Below are 24625 nucleotides of genomic sequence, written 5' to 3' on the forward strand. Positions count from 1 at the left end.
CTTATTGGGATTGTGCTCAATTCATGTTTTTTGTTGTCTCTTTGCTTGTAACTGTTTTTATTTCATTGAATTCTTCTGAGCATGTGTCTTGCTCTTTTCTGTCAAGATCATAGTTTTTTTTTGGTAAGATTCATTTTTGTTTTTTGCTCTTTTCCACCCTATTTTTTATTTGAAACTCTTTTTTAATGGGGGCATGAAAGGGGGAACAGAGATCCATCTCAAGATTCAGACATTTTTTACACCAGTGTTGTCAGAGCTGGTTCTAGGGGTTGGAAGTTTTTGATGCTTACAAGATGGTGTGATCTGGGGAGACTTGTAGTCACTGCTCTCTCCATCTCTTCTCTGGTCTTTACTCAGAAAGGCCCCCTGATTCCTTGGGATTTCAATGGATACTGCTCCTCATTATTCTTTCCCCCTGTGGAACCATAAAGGAAACTTTCTCAAGTCTCTGATCCCTTGGGGCCAGGAGTGCTAATGCCCCTCAGGGTTCCCATTCCCTTATTGTGGAAAATACTCCTCTCTGCTGTTGAGCTATAACCCAGAAGTAGGTATAGGCAATGGAACTGCCAAAAAGCATTTGTTTCAACATCCAATTCTAGCACAGGATTACTCTGTAATCTCTTTCTGACTAGTTGCCAGGTCACCTTCTATCTCTGGCTTGAAGCTCCTGTCACTGCTACTGCTTCTCTCATCAGCATCTAGTCCCACCACTGGTGTTTCATCCCTGTGGGCTCCAGGACAGCTTCCTCCCCCATATTACAGATCTCTTTTTCCAACCTTTTATGTTGTGTTGGGCTAGAAGGATGTCTCACTCTGATCTTTTGTTGACTCTGACACTCTAGAATTGAATTTGAGGCATTATTTTAAAGTTCCTTGTAGGGAAATTTTGGTAGAGCTTTGCTGAGTGCTTCCACCATCTTGACTCTGCACCTGAAAGTTGATTTAAATTCATTCTTTCTGGCTGCTTATAATCTTACTTGAAAACACTTGATTCTGATTCTGATACTCTTGGGAGTTTTCAGTTTGTGGTTTCTTTCAAGAAGCAAATGATGAATTCTACTTTCACTTTGTTCTCTGATTCAGAAACTATGGGGTAGTTTTCATTCATGATTTCTTGAAATATGGTACCCAAGGTTTGTTTGCTAGTTTTTTTTTGCTGTTGTTTCATCATTGTTTTCAGGAAATCTGTTGATTCTTAAATTGTCTCCTTGACCTATATTCAAGAGTCAGTTGTTTTCAGTCACTGATACCTTTTCTTCTATTTTCTTCATCTTTTTGATCTTTTTTCCTAATATTTATTATTGTCTCCTAGAGTCATTAAGTTCCATTTGTTTCATTATAATTTTTTGGAGAATCCCACTGTGATTCAAATGAAGCTACTTGACTATGCCTTTATGCCCAATTTGCTCTGGCTTTCACTGATAGCTCCATAATAAGTCTCAGCCCAATTTTCACTTGCTAATTGTTTGGGTTTTGATGGCTCAGAGTGTTATGTAAATAGCAATTGTTTCTGTTCTGTCCAGAAACTTTAAGGGTTTTCCCCTCTCAGATTGATTTTTTTGTGAAGGCAAACAAGGCCATCTTTTGTTTCAGTTCTTTCCCAGCCTTTAATCATTGAATGGGCATTGCCTCAGAAAAATTTAGCTTGAAAAGGCCAAGGTTTTCCCACTGCATTATTAGCCATACCCAGTTGTCTTATATCTTGCCAGTGGTCTCCAAAAAAAAACTGGAGGAGAGAATGAGAATGAAGTCTTTGTACATCTCTGTATCACTTAAATTCAATTCAATTGCAAGTCAAGATATCACCTGATGTCATCAGTCCCCTTCTTCAGAATGAACAACAGCAATTTTCAGGGAGTCCACTACTTGGGTAAAGTTTTCTATCTACTACTTGAAGCTATTGATCTTACTTCCATTTTTCCTCTTCAGAGTTTTTATTTTGTTTTTAAATATTTTTTCTTCATTTCATCTAGGTGATCATATTGTCTTTTTGGCCAGGCCATTTTCTTTTTTTCTGAGACTTTGCTTGCTTTGTTGATGGGGAATTATTCCCTTCTTCTGGATTTCAGGTAAAAAAAAGTAGAAAAAAAGCATCTTAATTAAAGGTTTATAATATAAGAATCTTTATTCAGCAGAATGATATTAGGAAGGGCAATGTCAAAAGATGTAGTATAAGGGAATGGGCTTTGATAGGAGTAAAAATATACAACATAAGGATGAATATAGAAAGGGATAGGAATGGAGAAAGGTCATTAAGAAGAGGGAAATAATAGGTTGGGAGGTACTCAGGAAAATGCTACTGATAATAAAAAAAATTTGGTGAGTAGGCCAAACTTTTGTCACCACAGTGCATAGTAGTAACCAACTCCAAAATTCTGATTATATAACATTGGTGTGCAAACTTGCCTCCCCAAAAGGTGGGGCTGCTGTGATGAATTCTTCTAGGACTTCACCAGAGGAATCAACGTTTAATGGGGATGACTATTATCCTGCTTCCACAAATGGCTACATTTCTAAATCTGAATCCTCATGAACCATAAAACAGTTTTCGGTAAATAATGAAATGTCAATGATGCTAGAAGTCCACATTTTATATGTCATCCTAAGTAATTATTTCCAGAGGAGTTGAACTAAGAAGGCAACAATTCTTTAAGATCTGATAAAGGGTATCAAATTATACATCTTTGAAATATTTTTTCCCTAAACTTTGCCTATGTTACTGTCTTTTTCAATATCATAAAATTATCTTTTCAGTGATAAAATAATAAACTATATATTAAATATATTAATAATCAGAGACTGCATTTTCCAAGAGACTGCATCAGTGTGAACAAAATATATTTTTCAGCACTCATCCTGGTTGTTAATGTTCTAAATCAGAATTTTCAAGTTGTTTTTGCTGGATCTTTTCCTGTGTTTTTGAAACAGGTGAAAAAATAACACATGATTCACAGTTCTTTCTCTTCTAATAATCTTTGTTTTTTTTTTTTCTTAAAATAAAAAAAGTTCAAGCCAAAATCAAAGAAAGTAAGCTTGAAAGATGGAGGTTAGTAATTAAAGCTATTACTGACCATATTAACCTTTTGTCAGTAGGCAATCTGACAAAACTGGGAAATCAAAATTAATGTTGGAACTGTTGCTCTTATTGGTATTTGCGGGGGAGTAGGAAGAGGTGACAAAGGGTTGCATGTGCTACATTTTTTCCCTTCACAGTAAATGCAAATGAATTGCTAAGAAGATGTATCTACTTGTGTGTGTTTGTGTATGTGTGTTTGTGTGTTGTATTGACTCTCACTAAATGTCAAACAGAGAATGACCTGTTTTTGGTAACTGAACCAAAAAAAATGCATTCATTTTACTTGGTAAGTATCTTCTTTAGATTGTACCTTAACAATAAACTTCCATGGCAGAAGATATTTTTTGTAAAGACACTTCACAAATTTAATTAGAAATACAGGACAACAAATGCTACCAAAGAGAATGAGAACAGAAAAAGGGCCTATTTTCCTGATGGGCATCATATGTTCATACTTATATTTGATGAGGGTTAAAGTCTAGCTTCTATGCAAACTCTTTAACAACTTTTTAAGTACACATTCCTAAACCATGTAGAAAGAAGTTTCTACTTAATACTCTAATAATATAAATAAAATAGAATAAAATCTGGTTCAGGGGGATTCTCATAATTCAGATAAAATGACTGGTATCAGGAAAGGGCTATTTAAAGTGAACTCACTTAAAGTGGGGGATTGAAATTCAAATTACATGAGGGGAAAATGTTTACTGACTTTATTTTGAAAAAATGAAACTAAAAATCTTGAAACTATTATATAGCTTAAGTTTATGAAATACAGTTGTAACTATGCAATAATACTTAGAATGAACAAAGAATGAAATACTCATACTTCAATAATTAACAAGCTCTTTCTCCCTTGGTCACACCATTCCCATCCTAGTGATTCTGAAACCTTGGCTGTCATCATTCAAATGACATTCATTGTCCATCAATTACTGTACAATTCCTGATTCTTTTTTTTTTTTTTTTTTTGCCTTTTGGAGGGCAATTGGGGTTAAGTAACTTGCCCAAGGTTACATAGATAGTTTTTTTTTGTGTGGGTGTTAGGTGTCTGAGGCTGGAACTGAACTTGGGTCCTCCTGACTCCAGGGCTGGCACTTTACTCACTGCGCCACCTAGCCACCCCCACAATTCCTTAATCTTATTCTTCTCTACCAATTCACCCTGTTTTCCCTCCACTGTCTCACTCTAAGGCTACTCCACCACTTCCACTGTGTTCTCTAGAACATATAGGCAACAACTTGATTTTATCTTGTCTTTTTCTTTTCCGTTGCTTCCATCTTCTGTTTTATCAACACCTGGCTCCCTCCTGATGATACAGACTCCTTGGACCCCCTTTCTAGTATTAGTTGCACTCTCTCTCATTCTGCTTACTAACTAGTCAAGGTGCAGTTGGAATACTCTTTGCTTGATTCCTATCACCATTTCTAGTTGTTGGAGATTTGGATATCATCTTTACTCATTTTCTCTGACCTATCATATGCAATCTGTTTCCAAGGTTTGTTTATTTTACATCCATTACTATCTCTCCCATATTACTCCTTCTCTCCTTTGACACTACCACCACCATGGTATAGTCCCTCATCACCTCTTGCCTGGAATACTGCAATATCTTTACAGTTGGTATCTCTGACACAATCTCTTCCCATGCCAATCCATCCATCATTCTCCTGCCACAGTAATCTTCCTAAAAGTCTATGTCATACTCCTACTCAAAAAAGAAAAAAAATCTAGTGGATCCTTGTCATTTCTAGGAAAAAAGTCCTATATAACCTGTGTCCACACCCACTCACCTTTTGGTCTTAACACTATTTTGTGAGACAGTGACACTGGCATTCTTGATATTTCTTTAAAAATATACTCCATCTCCCTACTGTGCATTTTCATTAATTGCCCTGCCACCATGCCTGAAATGCTCTCCATTCTCATCTCTGCCTCCAAGCTTCCTTCAAGTTCCACTTAAAATCCCACCTAATAGAACAAACCTTTTCCATTTCTCCTTAATTTGAGTCCCTCTTCTCTGTTGATTACTCACAATTTATCCTGTGTATGACTTGTGTGCATGTAGTCATTTGCAAGCTGCTCCCTACAGTAGACTGAGAGCTCCTTGAAAGCAGAGATTGTCCTTTGCCTTTGTATCCCTAGCACTTAGCACAGTGCCTGACAAATAGTAGCTTTTTTAAAAAAATATTTAATGACTTTAAAGACTTCTGAAGTCCTTTCTACTTCTACATCCATGTTTTCGGCACCTAGAATAAGTGGTGATTATTTTTTGTGTAATTTTTTTCAGAAAAAATTAACAATGGTATAACTTTCATTTCATGGTCAGTTTTCATAACCATTTTTACAAAAGGACCATTTTTACAAAAAAATAATTTTTAGCTTCATCAAATAGAAAAAAGGCTTCAATCTATAGTTATGGTCTTTCAAAACAAATGCACACATTAGCCATGTCCAGAAATGTATGTTTTTCTGCATTTTAAGTTCATCACATCTGTCAGGTGAGTGGTATGTTTTATCACCATTCTTTTTAACTATCATTGTACAGATCAAATTTATGATTTTGTAATTGCATAAATTGATTTAGTTCTCACTTTGCTCTGTATCTATTAATAAAAATCCTTTTAGTTTCTTCTGATATTGTCAGTTTCATCATTTCTTATGAAGCAGTAATATTTCATTGCATTCACATACAATATTTTGTTTAACCATTTCCAGTTAGCTTCCAATTTTTGGTTACTTCAAATATCCTGTTTTATTATTGTATGTATAAATTCTTTTCCTTTTTTGGGTGTAGAGGCCTAATAGTACTACAAGTGGATCTGCACAGCATATTAACTTTCTGGCAATAGCTGTAAATTGCATTCCAGAATGGCTTTACCATTCAAATCTTCACCAACATTGCATTAAGGTACCAGTATTTTCAGTCCCTTCAACATTTGTCATATTCTGCTTTTCTCCCCTTTTCCAGTCTTGTATGTGTGAAGAACTTTAAAAAAGTTTCAATTTGCATTTATCTAATTATTAATGACATAGAGGGGGGCATCTCTAGTCATGCTGATCTCTCTCTTGCCACTGGATCCAGATGGCTCCAGAGGAAAAAGTGAGCCTGATAGCTTTGCACAACCTTCCCTCACTTCAATTCACTTGAAAATCATGGCATCACCTTCCTGATGGCATGTTCCTCTTTGTCACAAAGAGCATTTCTTCACATAAGTGTTGATTACTTGGATTTCTTCCTTTGAAAATATTTTGACCATTTATCTATTGCATAATGGTTGTCTTATAAATTTGAATTCACCTGCCATTTCTCCTTCTTTTGTTGTTTCATCAGCAATTTTTCAGTTTGCTTTTGTTCATATTGCATTTTAAGCATTTTAAAAAAGTCATAATTCATGTAGGCTGTGTCCCACAAGAATAAATGTCAATGGCAGGGACAGTTATTGAATTCAAATTAAGCCTGGATTCCTAACAATAATAATGTTATCTAACGTGTATACCACGCCTATTATGTGCCCACACTGTGGTAAGTGCTTCATAAATATTATTGATTCTTACAACAATCTTGAAAGGTAGGTGCTGTTATTATTCCTATTTAAAATTCAGGAAACTGAGTCAGAGGTTAAATGACTTGCCCAAGGTCACATAGCTAGTTGGTGTCTGAGGTCAGATTTGAATTCAGATCCTCTTGACTCCCAGACCAGTACTTAATCCTTAGACCACGTAATTGCCTCTACATCTTCCATATTGCTTTCCAGTATTTCATAAGGAGCCTGAAGCATTGTAAAACTTTTCATGCTTCCTGAATCATCAGAAATGTTCAAATTATGCAGAATACAGTTTGTTTTCACTGCATTATGAGTATTCTCCTTCATAACTATTTGCTATGTGCCCTTTTCTTCCATAATAATCTTAGATATTTGAATAGTAAATAGTACTCACATGATATAGAGGGCCAGTCTTGAACGAAGTAAAACCTGGGTTCAATTCCTATCAGTGACAGACGCTAGCTACGTTTATTAGCAAGTCACTGAACCTCTAGGTAGCAACACTCTATACTCCAAATTACAGATAGTTTGCTGATTTGAGTGGACAGTTTTTGCACTGACAAAAATCACAATCCTGAGCGGGGTGGAGTCAAGATGGCAGAGTAGAAGCAGGACCTCTGCTGGGCTCCAGCTTCCAACTTCCCCAATCCATATAAAAAGGGGACTCTAAACAAACTTTGGAGCTGCAGAACCCACAAAATGACACAGAGAAGCTAACTTCCCGCTGAGGGCAGCCCGGCAGGCTGGCAGGAATTGGCCAGCGCTGCGCTCTGGGAGTCCAACCCAGCCCCACGCCCCCGAGGCTTTAGCCCCAGGGTAGGCCTGACCAGCCTCTGGCTAGAGGGACTCCAGATCAGCAGCAGCTGTGGCTGTTTCCAGATTTATCAACACATAGATGTGAAGGACAAAGTGAGAGGTCAGTGTAGTCTGGACTTTGGGACCCAGTAAGTGGGACTATGTGGCTTTTGCCCCAGGCGTGAGAAGCCCCTGAGACGTTGGCTGGTCAGCCAGCACCACATGGCAGCTTCAGCTTCTGGCCTGCAGAGTGTAGGGAGACCAAGCACCAGTCTGAGGGGTAATTGCTTTTGCTTTAACCTTCTTGGATCTGGATTGCAGTCTAGGATGGAGGTCCTGGAGTGTGTGTCCAGCTTGCCAGAGCATGTGGAGACCTCACAGAGGGCACCCATCTAATACCTCCAGCAGCTGAGAAAACACCAGAGTTTGGGATGAAAGATCCCCTGTCTGGTGGCAGAGTCCTACTATGGCAAAAAGCCCAGGGGTCAAGTGACTGAGGGGCGACATGACCAGGCAAAGGAAACAAAGCAGACAGGAGATTCCAACATTAGACACCTATTTTGGGGACAAAAAGGAGCAAAGCATGGAACAGGAGGAAGACAGTGAAGTCAGAACTCCTGCACCAAAATCTTCAAAGGAAAATATGAGCTGGTTACAGACCATAGAGGACCTTAAGAAGCAGATAAGAGAAGTGGAGGAAAAATTGGGAAGAGAAATGAGAACGATGCAAGAAAATTATGAAATGAGAGTCAACAGCCTGACTGAGGAAAATACTACCTTAAAAAATAGACTAACTTCAAATGGCAAAAGAGGCTCAAAAAGGCAATGAGGAGAAGAATGCCTTAAAAAGCCGAATTTGCCAGATGGAAAAAGAATCTCAAAAGCTCACTGAGGAGAATCATTGCTTCAGAATTAGATTGGAGCAAATGGAAGCTAATGACTTTATGAGAAATCAAGATGCTGTTAAACAGATCCAAACAAATGAAAGAATAGAAGGCAATGTGAAATATCTCATGGGAAAAACCACTGACCTGGAAAATAGATCCAAGAGAGATCATGTAAAAATTATTGGACTACCTGAAAGCCATGACCAAAGTAAGAACCTAGAAATCATCCTTCAAGAAATTCTCAAGGAAAATTGCCCCGATGTTTTAGAACCAGAGGGCAAAATAGAGGTTGAAAGAATCCACCGATCACCTCCTGAAAAAGATTCCCAAAAGAAAACTCCTAGGAATATTATAGCCAGGTTCCAGAATTCCTAGATGAAGGAGAGAATATTACAAGCAGCCAGGAAGAAACAATTTGAATATTGTGGAAAAACACAATCAGGATAACCCAGAATCTGGCAGCTTCTACACTGAGGGATCGAAGGGCTTGGAATATGACATTCTGGAGATCAAAGGAGCTGGGATTAAAACCAAGAGTCACCTACCCAGCAAAACTGAGTATCATGTTTCAGGGGAAAATATGGTCATTCAGTGGAATAGCGGACTTTCAAGCATTCTTGCTGAAAAATCCAGAGTTGAATAGAAAATTTAACATTCAGATACAAGAAGCAAGAGAGAAGCATGAGAAGGTAAACAGGGAAAAGAAATCATAAGGAACTTATAAAAGTTGAACTATTAACATTCCTACATGGAAAAACAATAATTGTAACTTATGAAACTTTTCTCAGTAGTTGAAGGGAATATATATATATATATATATATATATATATGTCTCTGTATATATTATATATAAATGTATATATTATATATAAATAAATATAAATTATATTGTATAAATATATATAATTATTATATATATGTCGAAAGGGGTATGGGAGAAAATACGGGAGAGAGCAGATTGGAGGAGGGCATATACTGTGGGACTGCTATTTTGGGGCGGTGGGTAGGGGGAAAACGGGGAGAAAATTTGTAACTCAAAATCTGGTGGAAATGAATGATGTAAATCAGAAGTTAATAAAGCATTTGGAAAAAAAATCATAATCCTGAAATCACTCAACACCCCCCCCCCCAATTAAATAAACAAAGTTAACAATTTTAAGAAATGGGTGAAATGATAACTTAGAATATTTGGATTATGCAACCAGAATTCCTCCTCCCTCAATATTTTGCTTCCTAGACTTTTTCTTCTCCCTTTCTGTATGCAGTTGAAATTTGATTTTATTCATTATTCATATACTTGAGTCATTTACATATGCATATTAAAAAATCTGTAGTCAATGTCTGAATGATCAATAATTTAGACTATGTGCCTGCTGACACCTGGTTTATTTAATAATATCTGGAGAAGTAGGGATGGTGAAAAAAAAATAGTAGGTGATGGGTAAGATCATTTACTGGCTTAAGCTATTACCTTATTATAGATTTAGAGCTATAAGGGATTTTAGAAGGTGACAGATGAGTGAACTGAATGCCAGAGAGGACCACACAAGTAGTGTCAGAGGCAGAATCTGAACCCATATGTTTGACATCCACTTTATCACACTGCCTCTCTAAAGAAAAACTTCCAGAATGGGGAAAATTGTACAGTGTCCATTCCAAAAGTAATTTAGAACACATGAGCGTACAAAAATCATCTATGCTGACATAGAGGCATCAATGACACACAAAGATGAAACAAGTAGACTTTCATAAATTTCATCAAATAATATCTTTAGTTAAAAGAAGTATAAAGAGAACAAGGTGTTAGTTTTTAAATGATAAATATTTGGTTCATAACCCAATGTAGCTTTAATGGCTCTCTAAGAACAATTCTCTGTATTTGCTAAAATGATATCATACTCTGTGAAAGATGCAAGTTTGCAGATAATTTTGTGTAATGATCTAAGTATCAAAATCAAGCAAGGCATAAAAGAAAAGACATGCTCACCTCCTCTAGTATCATGAAGGATATCCTGGAAGAATTAGAATAGAAAGACCTATGAATCTCCAAATATCAGTTTTGTGGTGACATTGTACTCATTTTAGAGTCCCAGAACACTACAAAGCAATCTTAGTGGGTAATCAGAGAGTAGTAAGTTTACCCATCACAGTGGAAGGAAAAAGTGAATGAAAAATTGAATAGTAAACAGTACTCACATGATATAGAGGGCCAGTCTTGAAACAAAGAAAAATCTGGGTTCAGTTCCTATCTGTGATACATGCTAGCTTTGTTATTAGCAAGTTACTGAATCTCTAGCTAGTAACACTCAATACTCCAAATTAGATAGTTTGCTGATTTTGACATGCAGTAGACATACAGTCCATTAAGTCAGCTTATCAATATATAACAATGATGACTCACATTTATACAGTGCTTTAGAATTTATAAAATACTTTTGTCACAAAAAGCCTAAGGCAAGTAGTTCAAGTATTATTATCATTCCTATTTTATATATGTGGAAATCAAAACTCTAAGAAATTAAATGACTTGCCTACAAAGTTTGTTCTCAGCCAACCAATCAGCAGACATTACATATTTCCTGTGTGCCCAGCATTGGGGACGTGACAAAATATTAGTCTCTTTTCTCAGGTAGCTTACTTTTGAGAGAAGAAAAAAACAAATTTAAAAATTGATACAAAACACATACTAAATAAATTCTAGGGTATTTATAAGAGTGCAGCAGGGGAGGGGGAGCAAAGACTGCTAGCAGCTGGGAAGATCTCAAGGTCATAGATTTTAGAATTGGAGGTCAAGTTCAGCTTTCTCATTTTGTGGATCAGGAATTCCATAGAGATTAAATGACTGGCCGAGGTTAGGATAGTTAATCAACATCTGAGACATGATTCAAATCCACGTTTTGATTCCAGGGCTAGGAATCTGACACCACATTTCCTTTTTATGAAGACATTATGGAATTGGTACTTCAACTAAACTTTAAGGGAAACAATTGATTTTGAAAAAAAAATCCTTTTATTATCATGAATTTATCAATGAGTATCCTCTTTATAAATAGAACAGAGAGGATTATGTATCCACTGTGAATCTCTCATATGTAGCTTTTGTACATATAAGTTAATGAGGTAGTTCTAACACTGCTCTTTCTGAACTTCCTTTTACTCTTCTTTGTCTTTTTGGTATTATCCCATTCATATGCCTAGTAGTGCGTGTGTGTGTGTGTGTGTGTGTATCCAATGAGATTGGAAAGATGAGTTTGGGGCCACATTGTGAAGAGCTTTAAAAATTAAACAGAAGAATAAATATTTTATTCTAGAGGCCACTGTAGTCTAACGGGGAGATACTTGAGGCAGAGACAACAATTTGGAAGCCTAAGCAAGAAGTAATAAAGGCATGAACTAAGATTGTAGTTATTGAGAAAGGGTAATATAGACCTATGTTGACACCTATATAGCTCCATTGGGTTTCATTATTATCTCGAAACTGATTATTATCTGATATAAGCATGAACTAAGATTGTAGCTGTTGAGAGGATATATATATATACATATACACACATATGCAGACATACACACATATGTCAAAAAGAGCATGTAGAGAGAAGATAGGGAGGGAAAAGGAGAGGAAAATTATGGACATGATCTGGATATTATACTAGCAAAGAAGACTGAAGAGTTGTTATATGGGTAGGAAAAACAAACCATAATAGTGTAATCAAAGGCTCAAAGAGAAAAAGGTATTTAGGAAGAGGTTGGTCAATAGCATTAAATGTAAATCAATAAACATGAGAAGTGAAAAAAAAATCAGATCCAGCAAGTAAAGGATCACTGGCAACTTTGAAGAGATGAGTTTCAATCAAGTGTTGAGGTTGAAAGGTTTGAGAAGACAGGGTGAAGGTAGTGAGTGTGGATGGCTTTTTTAGGAGGTGGACTGAGAAACATTAGCCACACAGAACAAGAACTTAAAGGGACGATAGATGCAGTGAAGTTTTGTTTGTTTTGCTTCTTATTTTCAGGATAGGGGAAAAAGGCATGTTTGGAGATAGTGAGGAAAGAGCCATTAGAGATTTGAAAGAGGAAAGGGAGGAAATGGTCACGTTGCAATTTGCTGAAAAAGATGGGAAGGGAAGGAGAAAATGGGATCACATGCACATATAGAGAGATTGGTCTTGGCAAGAAGGGCTTTATTGTCAAAGAATGAAAGCAGTAGAGACTGGGAGACGTGATGAATGACCTTTGAGATAAAAAGAATGGGACAAAAAAGTGCTCATGTCTAATGTCTTCAATATTCTTAGTAAAGAATGAGGATAGGTCTTTAGCTAAGCAAAGTGGAAAACCTATTACTCTGTCCTAAGAATGAATTTTTAAGTAAGTCTTTTTCTATATATTTTTTTCAAATCTTGTGTACTGGAGGAATTTAAGGATTATACATAATAGTAGGCATTTCATTATGTACTTGGATCCAGTGTTATTCATTTCATACCCATTCAGGAAGTACAGGTATTACTATATTGATTTATATGCCTAATCCAATATCTTATTTCAGAAAACTCAGCTTATACTCACAAAGGCTTTTTAGATTATGAGGAACAGAGAAAAGAAAAAGAGCTCACATGCCAATAGTTAAGGGTGACAAAGAAAGTAAACTCAATTCTCCATACTGCCAACAGCTCTAATAAATAATGAAAACTTGCAAATGTTCATCAATCTTAGAATAATGGTATTGTAATAAAATACTTTTACAGAGAAGTTGGGGTATGCATCTCAAAAAATGTAAATTTATTATGCCTGATATGTAGAAAAAAAAACTTGGCAGATGGAAGGTTGTATATTTAGTTTATAGCCTGACTTACAAGTTCCATTCAAAAGAGGCTAATGATTAAAAGGAAAAAAATGCCAATATGATGATGTGTCTTCTTTATTCTTGCTTGAAAAGAAACTACTTCTCAATTTAACAACTCTGTTTCCTAAGGTTCTAACTCACCAATGCAAATGCCAGCTAATTTTCACAGCAGGGAAGAAGAGCACTTGGGAAATTCAAAAGTTACTCTTCTGCAATGACACTCACATGGAGGTTTAATAGGAAGGGTATAGAAGCCATGCTTTATTCCTTAATGAAAAGTTCTTCCACATCAAAGTGCTGGCTGAGCTTAAGTCATATCACTTTGGGAAATTAAGCCTTATGTAAGACATATGACACATTTTTGGGGGAAATATAAGATTTAACAATTTTCTGCTGCTCTGTACAAAGAAACAAAACAAAACAAAAAAGAATGGAGCAAACTGCAGGTCTAAGCAAAGAGTAAATACTGAGAGGCCTTGGCAAGTTTTATGACAGATTAAGAGAAAAAAATGGTAAAAATAGTTACTGAAACACCTATTGGACTGCAATATATTCAGAATTCACAGTAATACATAAAACCCACAAACTGGATTGTAAAATTTTAAAAATCTTAAATTTATTAGGCTTTATGAGTAACACAGAATTACACAGAGTAAAGTTCAGGTCCTCATCAGTGATGGCTCACCAATGTGTTTTTTTTGTTTTGTTTTTACTTTTAACCCTAAGTCTTATGATGAAAATTTCTTCATAGTATAATTTTACTTTATTCTCATCTTCATGCTGTGAACATATATAGCAGTTCTTCCATCAATAAATTCAATGAAAAACATTTTTTTTCAGAAAAGGCACATAAAGAATTTAGATCAACAAAGTTAGAAAATTTTGATAACTTCCAATTACTTCCAATTATTTTTTTAAAAAGCTTTTATAATTGAGACTGACATAAATGCAAAGTCATGTGTAAGTACTTTAAAGAACACAGACACACAAACTGAAGGATGCCAACTGGCAGAGTAAAACCAAATATGAGCTAAACACCACGTAACTCGCCTACAAGCAAACAACTGAAAAAGCAATTTTTCTGGGATAAGCAGAAGTCCCTTTGTATTTTTTGCTGGAAATGGCTTAAACAGGTACATAGGGAGACAAGCCCAAGTAATGGGAGAGTAATTTTTTTTTTATCAAAGTGCAACATCTCAGTGATATGTAACACTTAATGAGTATAGACTATTATTTACTTCTAATAAGTATTAGTACTTATACTTTGAAAACATAACTGTTCGTGTTTAAAAGAAATGAAACATTCAAAAATGAAATAAAACAGACCTAAGACACGTGAAGGCAATATGAATACTCTAAAAGAAGAAAAAAAGGGCAATTTCAGCATATCAAGATAATAAAATATGAATCTAGTTATACAGCTAAACTTAAAGCTTGTGCTGAATCAGTAGTAGACTATTCAAACTATCATGTATGCTAGGTACAAGGAGTTTCCCAAAGGAAATACACAAATAAATGTCTCTAAATTTATTACACTCACATTTTAGCCCACAAAAATGCTCTCAACATCCACTTCAAATTACTTATAAATAAAAACTTATTCATTTAAAATGTATAAAAATTAATCTTGGCACCACCATTAAGGCAATGCATATTTATCAATCACATAGTAAATTTAAGGGTGAAAACTTAAATTAAATGAATAAAAATTAGGTATAACACTAAGTGTGAGACTGTCTACAACATATCCAAAAAGTGGAAATGCATCTTAGTTTTGCAACTGAAACCTAAAAGAGAATAAGGCAGCATGCACCTTTAAAAAGAAAAAAAGAACTAAAATGTACAAGATTTGTTTAAATTATCAATCCAAAGGCAAGTATATTCATCCTCTTTTTTTAAGAGCATTTTAATAAAACAACAAATTTAGAGGACAAACCAAGTTATTAAAATATTTTGTTCAATGTTTGTACAAATAACATTCCTACAATTACAAGTATACATACAATCAAGGTAGTTTTTCAATGTTTCTTAGTATTACTGTACTTAAAAATTTACAAGACATGAACATAAATAAAGCTGTTTAAAACTGGCAAATACAGTACTGGTCTATCATTCAGCACAAGTCACTTTATATTTGTCACCTTGAAAACCATTCAGATTAGAATTTTGTGAAGCCATTCTTCAAACCTAAAGATCAATAATTAAACTTATAAATATAGGTATGCACAGAATAATTTCCACATTTGCAAATATGCAAACATCATACACTGGAGCCTCGCTATAACTTTGTCCTAGGTCCCATGCTTGAGGACTCTGTTATAGGCTTAACAGTGTTACAATAAAGTCCTTCTGATATTTCCAGTGGGGAGGAGGGGAACAATCTTCAATTGAGGTCTCTGATGGACCTGCCTTGTGAATTTCATGCTACAGCTGGTCATACTATAGTGAGGCTCCTGTGTATACAGCTCCAAATTTAATTACATTTGGCTTAAGAAACTTGATTTACCATTAACCTTAAAAATCTTAGAAGAGGCCACAATCCTTTAGATTATTTTTTATGATGACATCTGTTACGGCATCAAACACAAATTGAACATTCTTAGTATCTGTGGCACATGTGAAGTGGGTGTATATTTCCTTTGTGTCCTTTCTTTTGTTGAGGTCTTCAAACTGACACTGAATATATGCTGCTGCTTCTTCATACGTGTTTGAACCTTAAAAAGGAAAAATAGTGAAACAAAAAAATTAAATAAATTTCAAGTTAAAAAAAAGTAAACTGTTCAGCAAAGCTAAGCCATGACAAAAATTTTCAAGGTGGAAAATGGGACACAGGTTCAAATTTCATCTCTGATGAATGCCTGTTGGTAAATTCCTTCTCATGATGCCAACTGGCAATGCATCTGCTACTTTTGTTCTTTGAGATTTGCTTGAGACACATGAAGGCTGACTTGCCACAGTCACATATATGTCTAAGGCAGAAACTGAACTTAGGTCACCCTCACTACAAGGTAGGCCCTGTTATTCACTACAACTAAACAACTGTTATTCACTACAACCTTAACAACATGATTTTTTTTTCTTTTTTGAGTAAATTTTGTTTATTTTTAACATATATATATATACATATATGTTCGAAGTTCACTCCCCTCTTTCTAATCCTTCCCTCACTCACTGAGATCATCAATTATATATGTGAAGTCATGAAAACCATATTTTCATATTTGCCATGTTAAAAAAAAGGCAAGAAAAATAAATAAAATGAAAAAAATCTGCTCGAATCTGTACTCATAGTCCATGAGTTCTCTCTCTGGAAATGTATAGCATTTTTCATCATTACTCTTTGAATCATCTTGGATCACTGGAATGATTAGAGTAGTTAGTCTTTCATAACTGATCATCATTACAATATGGCTATTTCTGTGGACAATGTTCTATTGGTTTGATTACTTTACTGTTCATCAGTCCATATAAATCCTCCCAGGTTTTTTCTGAAACCATCCTCCTTGTCATTTCTTATAGCACAATAATATTCCATTACTATAGTTAACCCAACTTAAAAAAAAATCCAACAATGATTGGAATAGAATTTTTTTCCCATAAAGCAACATTTATTCCTGCTTAGCATTATTATTAATTAACTCTTATAAATAATTTCTTACACACATTCTCTCATTTGGTTCTAAATTGCCCTATGAGAGGAGTAGGGTGTGTATGTATGTATATGTGTATGTATATATGTATATAAACACATATATATGTATGTGCGTGTGTGTATTAGCAGTAAGAACGGAGAACCTTTCTGAAAAAGGACAATTCCATTTTTATCTATGACACTAACATAGTGATATTAAATATACCTTATCTTATGAATTAAAAACACAAAACAGAAAATTCTTCTAGCAATTTGCTTACCTTTCTAGACCTCTCTATTGCTATGCCCCAATACATGTTCTAGGTTTCAATTATTCATTATCTGCTGTATACTTCCAGTACCTCCTCTGTACCTTTGCTTGCTGCCTATTCAATTGTATCCACCTTTCAAGACCATTTTAAAAATAGTACCCTCTTCATGAAACCTTCCTGGATTCCCAGGGGAATACCTATTTCAAAATGGCTTTTTGTTCTTGTGATTTTAACAAGGTATTTTGTTTTCTAAAAACTTACTTTGTATAAGAAGGAACAAGGAAGAACTGAACTAAAGAACACACTCAAATAGAGTCTAGTTGTGTAGCCCCAAGCTAGATACTTCACTTCTCAATCAGTGATCGACATAATGGTGCAGGGTTATAAGTGATGGTAGAGCTACCCTGCTGGTGGGAACTCCCTTCCATCCCTACACTTGGAATGCAATCATAGCTCTGGTCCAAATATCCAAAAAATGTACCAAGTAATGGCTTAAAACATCAGGATGGACAACTTCCTCCAAGGCAGATTTGCAAATATAATTCAATTTATACTCCTAAATAGTTACTTAGGCCCTGATTAAGAGACTAACTAACCAACTTGGGGCTACACAACCTGACCTTGTCAGAAACATGCATTTGATCCCAGCTTTTCCCCACTTAAGATCCTAGCAAACAAATTTTAATCCACTAAGTGACATGGACTTTCTTCCATTATGAAACAGATCCTTAATAAATGTTGGTTTTCTCTAACTGGTTCTGGCAAGAACAATATCATATAAAAGTATGATTTTCCACTGAGAAAGTGTTCAGCTATACATAAAGAATAAGTGACTTGACAAGTTTTCCAAAGAAAGTAAAATACCTGCATATTCAGGATAGCAGATAGTGAGAGGACTCCTTTTAATTTTTTCTTCAAAGAGATCCTTCTTGTTTAGAAAAAGAATAATAGATGTGTCTGTAAACCATTTGTTGTTGCAGATGCTGTCAAACAACTTCATACTTTCATGCATCCGATTCTAATGAAAAATAACATAAATGCCATTATATCAAGAGTAACAATAATTGTATAAATGCACTAGCTTCTAACAAACCAATTCAAAACTAGCATCCTCTCATTATTAATGTGACATGAAAGTAAGGAAAAACCACAAGTTATAGGTTTTACTTGATCTATAACATATTTTAGAAAATTAAGGTTTGGTAGGTTAAATATGATAATTAAAAAAAAACCTTCTTAACATTTACAATTTGTGTAAGGTAGCTCCTTAATGCCCCATGTAGTGCTGAAAAAATTTACTGCCCCTCTATTCTTTACCTCTCTCCTAAATTCATCCTTCTTCCTCCCAAAAAAATCTAGGTAGTAGCTTCAGGGGACATGTGCATTTTTTCTACATTATTTCAATACGAATAATGAAAAATTTATATGTAACAGATAACATATTGCTAAAATGTATTGACTGATGCACTGCTGTACGTAAAACATTGGGAAGTACAATCTTTGGTCTATGAGGAGTCACTTCATAAACTATTGCCATCTTTTGTACCACAGGTGTCATGTACTTATAGATATGAATGCAGAACTTTTTGTCTTCTTAGGTTCCTTTCTAAGGGAGTGGGAGGAGGAAGTGAAGAAACTAGAGTTCTTCCGCCTGTGGGAGTTGTGGGCCTGTCTGGAATGCAGAATTCATTATGTTGGATCACCAGAGATATTTAACTTACTGAAACCATGCCATCAAACCAATATTCCCTCCCTAGCAGATCATTTAGAACTAATAAAGGTCTTCTAGTAATGCTGATCTTTCGGTCAGTGATCAAAACTTTTTTAAAAAACAATATTGGATAAAATGACAATACTATTGCCTTTGACATTCAGCTCTTCACAAGTGATTATACTTGCCATTTCTTCATCTTCAGCCAGAACGAGGTCATAGTCACTTAGTGCTACACAAAATATGATAGCAGTTACTCCTTCAAAGCAATGGATCCACTTCTTCCTTTCAGATCTTTGTCCTCCCACATCAAACATTCTATAAAAGGAAAAACAGTTTGTTGACATGGTTTCAAAATATTCAGCAATCTTAGGAATACTGAACTGTCAACAAAATAGCTACAAGGCATCCTGATTAAGGATATAAAAAAAAAAAACAGTGCAACATTCTGATTTTTTAAAAGCCCAAAATTATATCTTGGGGGAGTGGGAGAAGTGAGGAAGGCAAAAAACAAATCTTTTTAAAAAAAAATACTTAAAAATTAAGAATTTGTGAACTCCTATTAATGTCACAGTACTATTGTAAAATAGACAGATAATCCCTGTCCAAGAAGAGTTTATAATGAAGCATACCTCAAAAATATATATAAAAAACATTTAGAAAGGAACACACACAATTGTACAGATGAATACAATACAAACCACACACAGTTCAAAAAGCCTTGGATGGTGTGAAATACAACAGAAAGATAAAGACCTGATCAAGTTCACATCATCAATTAACAGACCCAGGTCTACGACCAGAAAGAAGCCAAGCTTCTTTCCTTGCTATTTCAGAGGATACAGGATATAGTCTGTTCACGAAGTAGATGATTTTAGGTCAGGGCTCTGAAGAAGGGAGAGTTATAATAAAGAGACAGGAGAGACAACATTAAGTTTAAGAACTATAAAGTTAAATTAAGTTGGCCAGAGAGTTAGATAAGCAGGCAGGGAAAAAGAATGAATAACGTATTATCGGAAGACACATGGATCATAGTGGCTCATGGTGTACACAGGAAGACCTTGTGGATCAAGATGGAAAAAAAAAACAACCTGATTTTCTACAATTAGGAAGAGAGAATTAATGGAGTATTTATATAGGCGAGTGTGGGTTTCCCAACAGGCAATGACATCAGCGTTATTTTAGGAAAAAAGCCCTTTTCCTTTTCCCCTCCTTACGTACTTAGGCACTTTCAATGATAAGCACTAAACTGAAATGAGTATAGGAAATACTGCATAACAACTGTTTATGTAAGAACATTACATAACTTGGTACTGTTTAAAAAAATTCATTCATATAGATGGTGCTCTAATTAAAGCGGGCATATTTAATTGTCACAGATAAGAATTTTCCCTGTAGAGCAGTATTAGGTAACAGTCCATGACTCTATCTACTGTGTATTAGTGTCCCAATTTTTCCAAATCACCTCTGGCATTTGTTACTTTCCGTTTCTGTCAGTTTAGCCAATCTGATAGGTATGAGGTGGTTCCTCAGAGTTGTTTTATTTTGCATTTCTCTAATCAATAGTGATTCAGAGCATTTTTATGTGACTTTTGATAGCTTTGATTTCTTTTTCTGGAAAATGCCTGTTCATATCTTTTGACAATTTATCAATTGAAGAATGGCTTGTATTCCCATTCATTTTTATAGATGATAAAAATTAAACTTAAAGATATCAAATGACAACCAACAAATAATAAATCAGTATGCCATGTAAAAAAGTAATAAAATTTATTACTACATAATTCAACAAAACAAAAAAGATGAGATTAAACATGAAGCAGATGGCAATAACAATAGATAGCATTTATATAGTACTTTAAGGTTTGCAAAACACTTTACAAATATTATATCATTTTATCCTCACAACAAACCTGGGAGGTAAATGCTATTTTTATACCCATTTTACAGATGAGGAAACTGAAGCAGAGGTTAAGTGACTTGCCCACAGTCACACAGCCTTAAATATCTAAAGATGAATATAAAATTGGGTCTTCCTGACTCTATAACCAATGCTCCATCCACTTCTCAACCTAGCTGCCTCTATTTAGTTCATATGGGCAAAAACCCAAATGTGTAAATATACATTCGTATTTATATATTTACAGGCATAAATATCTATCTGCTCAATTTCCTAAGGAAAAAATAGCAACAAAAACTTTTACAAAAAATTTACTGGAATCCAAACAACTGCAAATAAGATTTTCTTCAGCAACTGAAGAGGTAGTTATGCAAAGAGTGCCAACAAACATTCTTAAAACATCTAGCAATAAAAGACCTACATTGTTGCTATGTTTAAATTTGGAACTACAAATTAGCACATTGTATAGTATTTTAAATGTACAATGTAAAATAATTCCATGCTTCATTAGAGCCTCAAGTTGGTAATTAGAGGTAATGAGAATTTTACCATGGAAGTACCTTATATTTTTCACTAGAAATGCAGGGGAAAAAACACTAGGGTAGAAATGACATAAGTGATGTTCCTTTAGTCCACAGGTCAAGGGACACAGTGATTGAGAATAGGATGTTAACCTTGGTCAGAAGGTGGTAAACAATTGTATTAGTGAGAACAGTTTAGTGAATTGCATAGGGTAAAAGCCAGCTGGCTGAGGAACAAAGAAAACTCAAGGAAGAAAGACTGGTTGTTATTTTTGTATTGGCTCAGTGTGATTGTATAATAGGTCTAAGATGCATCAAAGAAATCTAAAATTATATGATATAGTATGTTTTATATGACAGACTATGTTTAAACATTGAAATGTTTCATTTGAAAAAGAAAGGCATTTAGAGATGTACTTTTCTCTACATCATTCATTTTGAGATTTTTTTTTTCCAGTAGTGGTGATGGATTGTGTTGAATCATACCTATTGTTTCATACCCTTTATGACCAAAGGAATAAATCTGTTACAGCTGGGAAAAACTTAAAAATATTTTGTGATTTTTTTTTCACCACTTACAGATGAATGGGAGTAAAAAAAAAAAAAGGACAGGTTGTTGGAGTAATCCAAAGATGGGATTTGCAAGGAATTATGGCAAAAGACTGAGGAGGCAAAAAATTCAAATGTAGAAAATCGTATAGAGATGAAATGATTAAGAGGTTTAGTTAGGGAAGGAAGGATGATGTAGGCACTATAGAGTATTGGCCTGCAAAAGAACAAAGGGGTAGACTAACTGGAAGTCTAAGTGAGAAGGAAGAATGAATTGGGGTAGCAAATGCAAAGAGAAAGGTGATCGAGGTGTTCTCTTGCTATCTCCTTGCTAATCTCCAGTTATCAACTCCCCATTTATTATTTTGTTCTGTCATTTCCAATGTAAAGGTCATTGTCCTTGACAAAACAGAAATAAGAATTGGGTAGCTCTACTTTATCCTTATTATCAGTTATCACTCTGTCTACTGCAAGGAGAGATCCGTTCCTTGATTCTCTTTTTTCTTCCAATAAAATCCCTTTGTTGTTGTTATTAGTAACCTTTCTCAGTCCCAGTCTCAATTCTTTTTGAGCTTTAGTATTCCTAATGCTATTTTGGGGGTGATGAAACCATGCTTGGAATTTGGCCCTGCTTCTGGGCTTTGTACATTTCTTTTAAAAATCTAAGTTGCCTATTGAATTATCTCTGCATACCATCAAACTCTTTGAATAAATCCCATTTTTCTTTTTCAGTGGAAAAATTATTCCATTTGTAGCTTCAGAATTTCATTCTTTGACATCTCCCATTACTCTTAGCCGGACTGATGCTGAAGGATTTTAGTCCACGAGGACATGCAATGAAATGTCCTTCTCAAAATCTAGGGAGCATATTAGCCTATGCCCAATTTTCCTCTCCCCAATCATTAACTTTAGGATGGTGTCATGACTTCCTGCCAAGGTTCCCATTTTTTTCCCATACCAGCAATCACTTACTTTTCTGTTAGTTTAAATTAAAGAATACAATAGTTTGTGTTCTGACCTCCAAGCAATTCCTAACAACAAACATTTTGACTTTTTAAGTCAATATGGAATTTACTAAGTGCTGAGGATGGCAAGAGACAATAGGTTTAAAGAAGAAAGACCTTCAACAATATCATACCCAAATCCCACTTGTCATGTCCCCTGCCAAATTTTATAGATGAGAAGACCGTCTCAGAGAAGCTAAATTACTTGTCCAAGTTTGCTGAACTAAGTGAGAACTGGAATCAAAATTTAATTCTACCCCAGTCTCCCATTTCAAATGCTAGTTTCTCTTTCCACTGCACTTAGAATGTGTGTGAGCACAAGTAAGGTGGGATTTTTTGTTGTTTTCTTTTTTCCTTCTGGTTGTTGGGAGTTGTTTTCCATGCTCAGGTTAAATTGTAAACATCTGAAAGGACTGATCTCCTTTGGTTCCTGATAATTCACAGGTGTATTGAGTCAAGTAGGTTTTGTGCCTTCTGGCTGTGAGTCAATCAGGGGCTGAGTCTTTGTTATGTATTCTGGGAGGTTGGCATTTTCCTTTGGGGGTTGAGAAGGATCTTTTGATTTCCTGGTTGAGACTCTGAGTAGCCATGTTCAGAACCCCCTGACTGCTTAGATGTCTGTGCTCCCTCAATCCAGTGATGTATGTAAAGTGTATAGCAATATTGCTTTACTCAGACAGCTGGAGCCCGGTCTATTGGTCTTTATGCTAATTTCTCTGCTTGTATTTTCTCCATATTCAGTGGTTGACCTTTCTTCTGAACTAGTGAATGTAATTAAAGTAAGAGACTGTCAACCTCTTTTCTGAGCAAAATTTCTTTTAAAAGCAGATCAAAGAACCTGTGCTAGCAGGCTATCCTGGGTATGCTGGGGTTCTTGCTAGTACATTCTGATAAAATACTACTGTACAAATTACCTCAGTTCTTTCAGTTATATATTCCAGAGAATGTAGGTAATAGAATATCTTGTATATTTTCATATTTTCACAAGAATAACATCTTTTAGGAAATGGCTTTAATTCCAAGAAATATTTTAATATATTATTTGGATAATTTTATTATATTACATATTAATATTACCAAATTACTTTGATAAGTCAATCATGCTTGTATGACACACAGAAATATCTAGACGGAAATGATCTTCCAACTCTACACAGTTCCATCTAACACATAAAGTATTCTCTTAACCTATACACACATATTTATATATGAAACTGCCCAAATTTAAATCTAAGTTCTCCTTTTTAAAAGAAAAAATTAATCCTACACTACTTCAATCAATGGATATCATATCTTTGCCATGATTTTGTCTTTGACAAAGTTTAGAAGACTATAGTAAAAATAATTTTACAGAAAATGAGTTAGCTGACTTCAGTCAATGAAGATGAACATAACAAAAGACATCCAACTGCATACCATACACACTAAGAGAAATCAAGGTATTTTTTATCTGCTATATGAAATGAGAGCTCTACATTCATTAAAAAATGGAACAAGATATGGATAGAAAGGTCAAAATCAAGGGAAAACTGTTGGAAAATTTGAAGAAAAATACTCAGTGGGAAAATTTTTAAGCTCAAAGGCAAAACAGCATAAGTGGAAGATGCTGTAAAATAAGATAAAAGCATAACAACTTGAAAAAAAAAAGACTGAAAACATTACAAAGCATACAAAAGAGCCTGCTTAGATGACCTAAGAATTATAGTATTAACCTTTTTTTAAAAATGAGGAAAAAGTCTGACCACCATTTTCCATGTTATTGTTCAAGACAATCTCCTAGTCTAGAAAATACAGATGAACTACACATCTATAGAAATAGGACAGCTTTTGAGAGAGATATCAGACATTGCTCAACCAGTTACATGCTTATAGATGAAGAGTTGGAAATACTTCA

At 35.0% G+C, this 24625-nt stretch overlaps 1 protein-coding gene across 1 annotated transcript in view; it reads right to left on the minus strand.

The window, feature by feature from the left end:
• Positions 1-13734: 13734 nt before the first annotated feature.
• The window catches only part of LOC138175881 (guanine nucleotide-binding protein G(i) subunit alpha-1), a 96457-nt gene continuing 85566 nt past the window's right edge, over positions 13735-24625 (minus strand). The window contains exons 6-8 of the mRNA XM_069106525.1: positions 18946-19075; positions 17911-18064; positions 13735-15857 (exon numbers count right to left, since the gene is read on the minus strand). Of these exons, the coding sequence (XP_068962626.1) occupies positions 15667-15857; positions 17911-18064; positions 18946-19075 (475 nt within the window). The 3' untranslated portion in view covers positions 13735-15666. The remainder of the gene's footprint in view (positions 15858-17910; positions 18065-18945; positions 19076-24625) is intronic.

This window comes from Petaurus breviceps, unplaced genomic scaffold (assembly GCF_028583685.1).
Source record: "Petaurus breviceps papuanus isolate PSGF00001 unplaced genomic scaffold, PetGlider_PUasm1.0 79, whole genome shotgun sequence".
Lineage (NCBI taxonomy): Eukaryota > Metazoa > Chordata > Mammalia > Diprotodontia > Petauridae > Petaurus > Petaurus breviceps.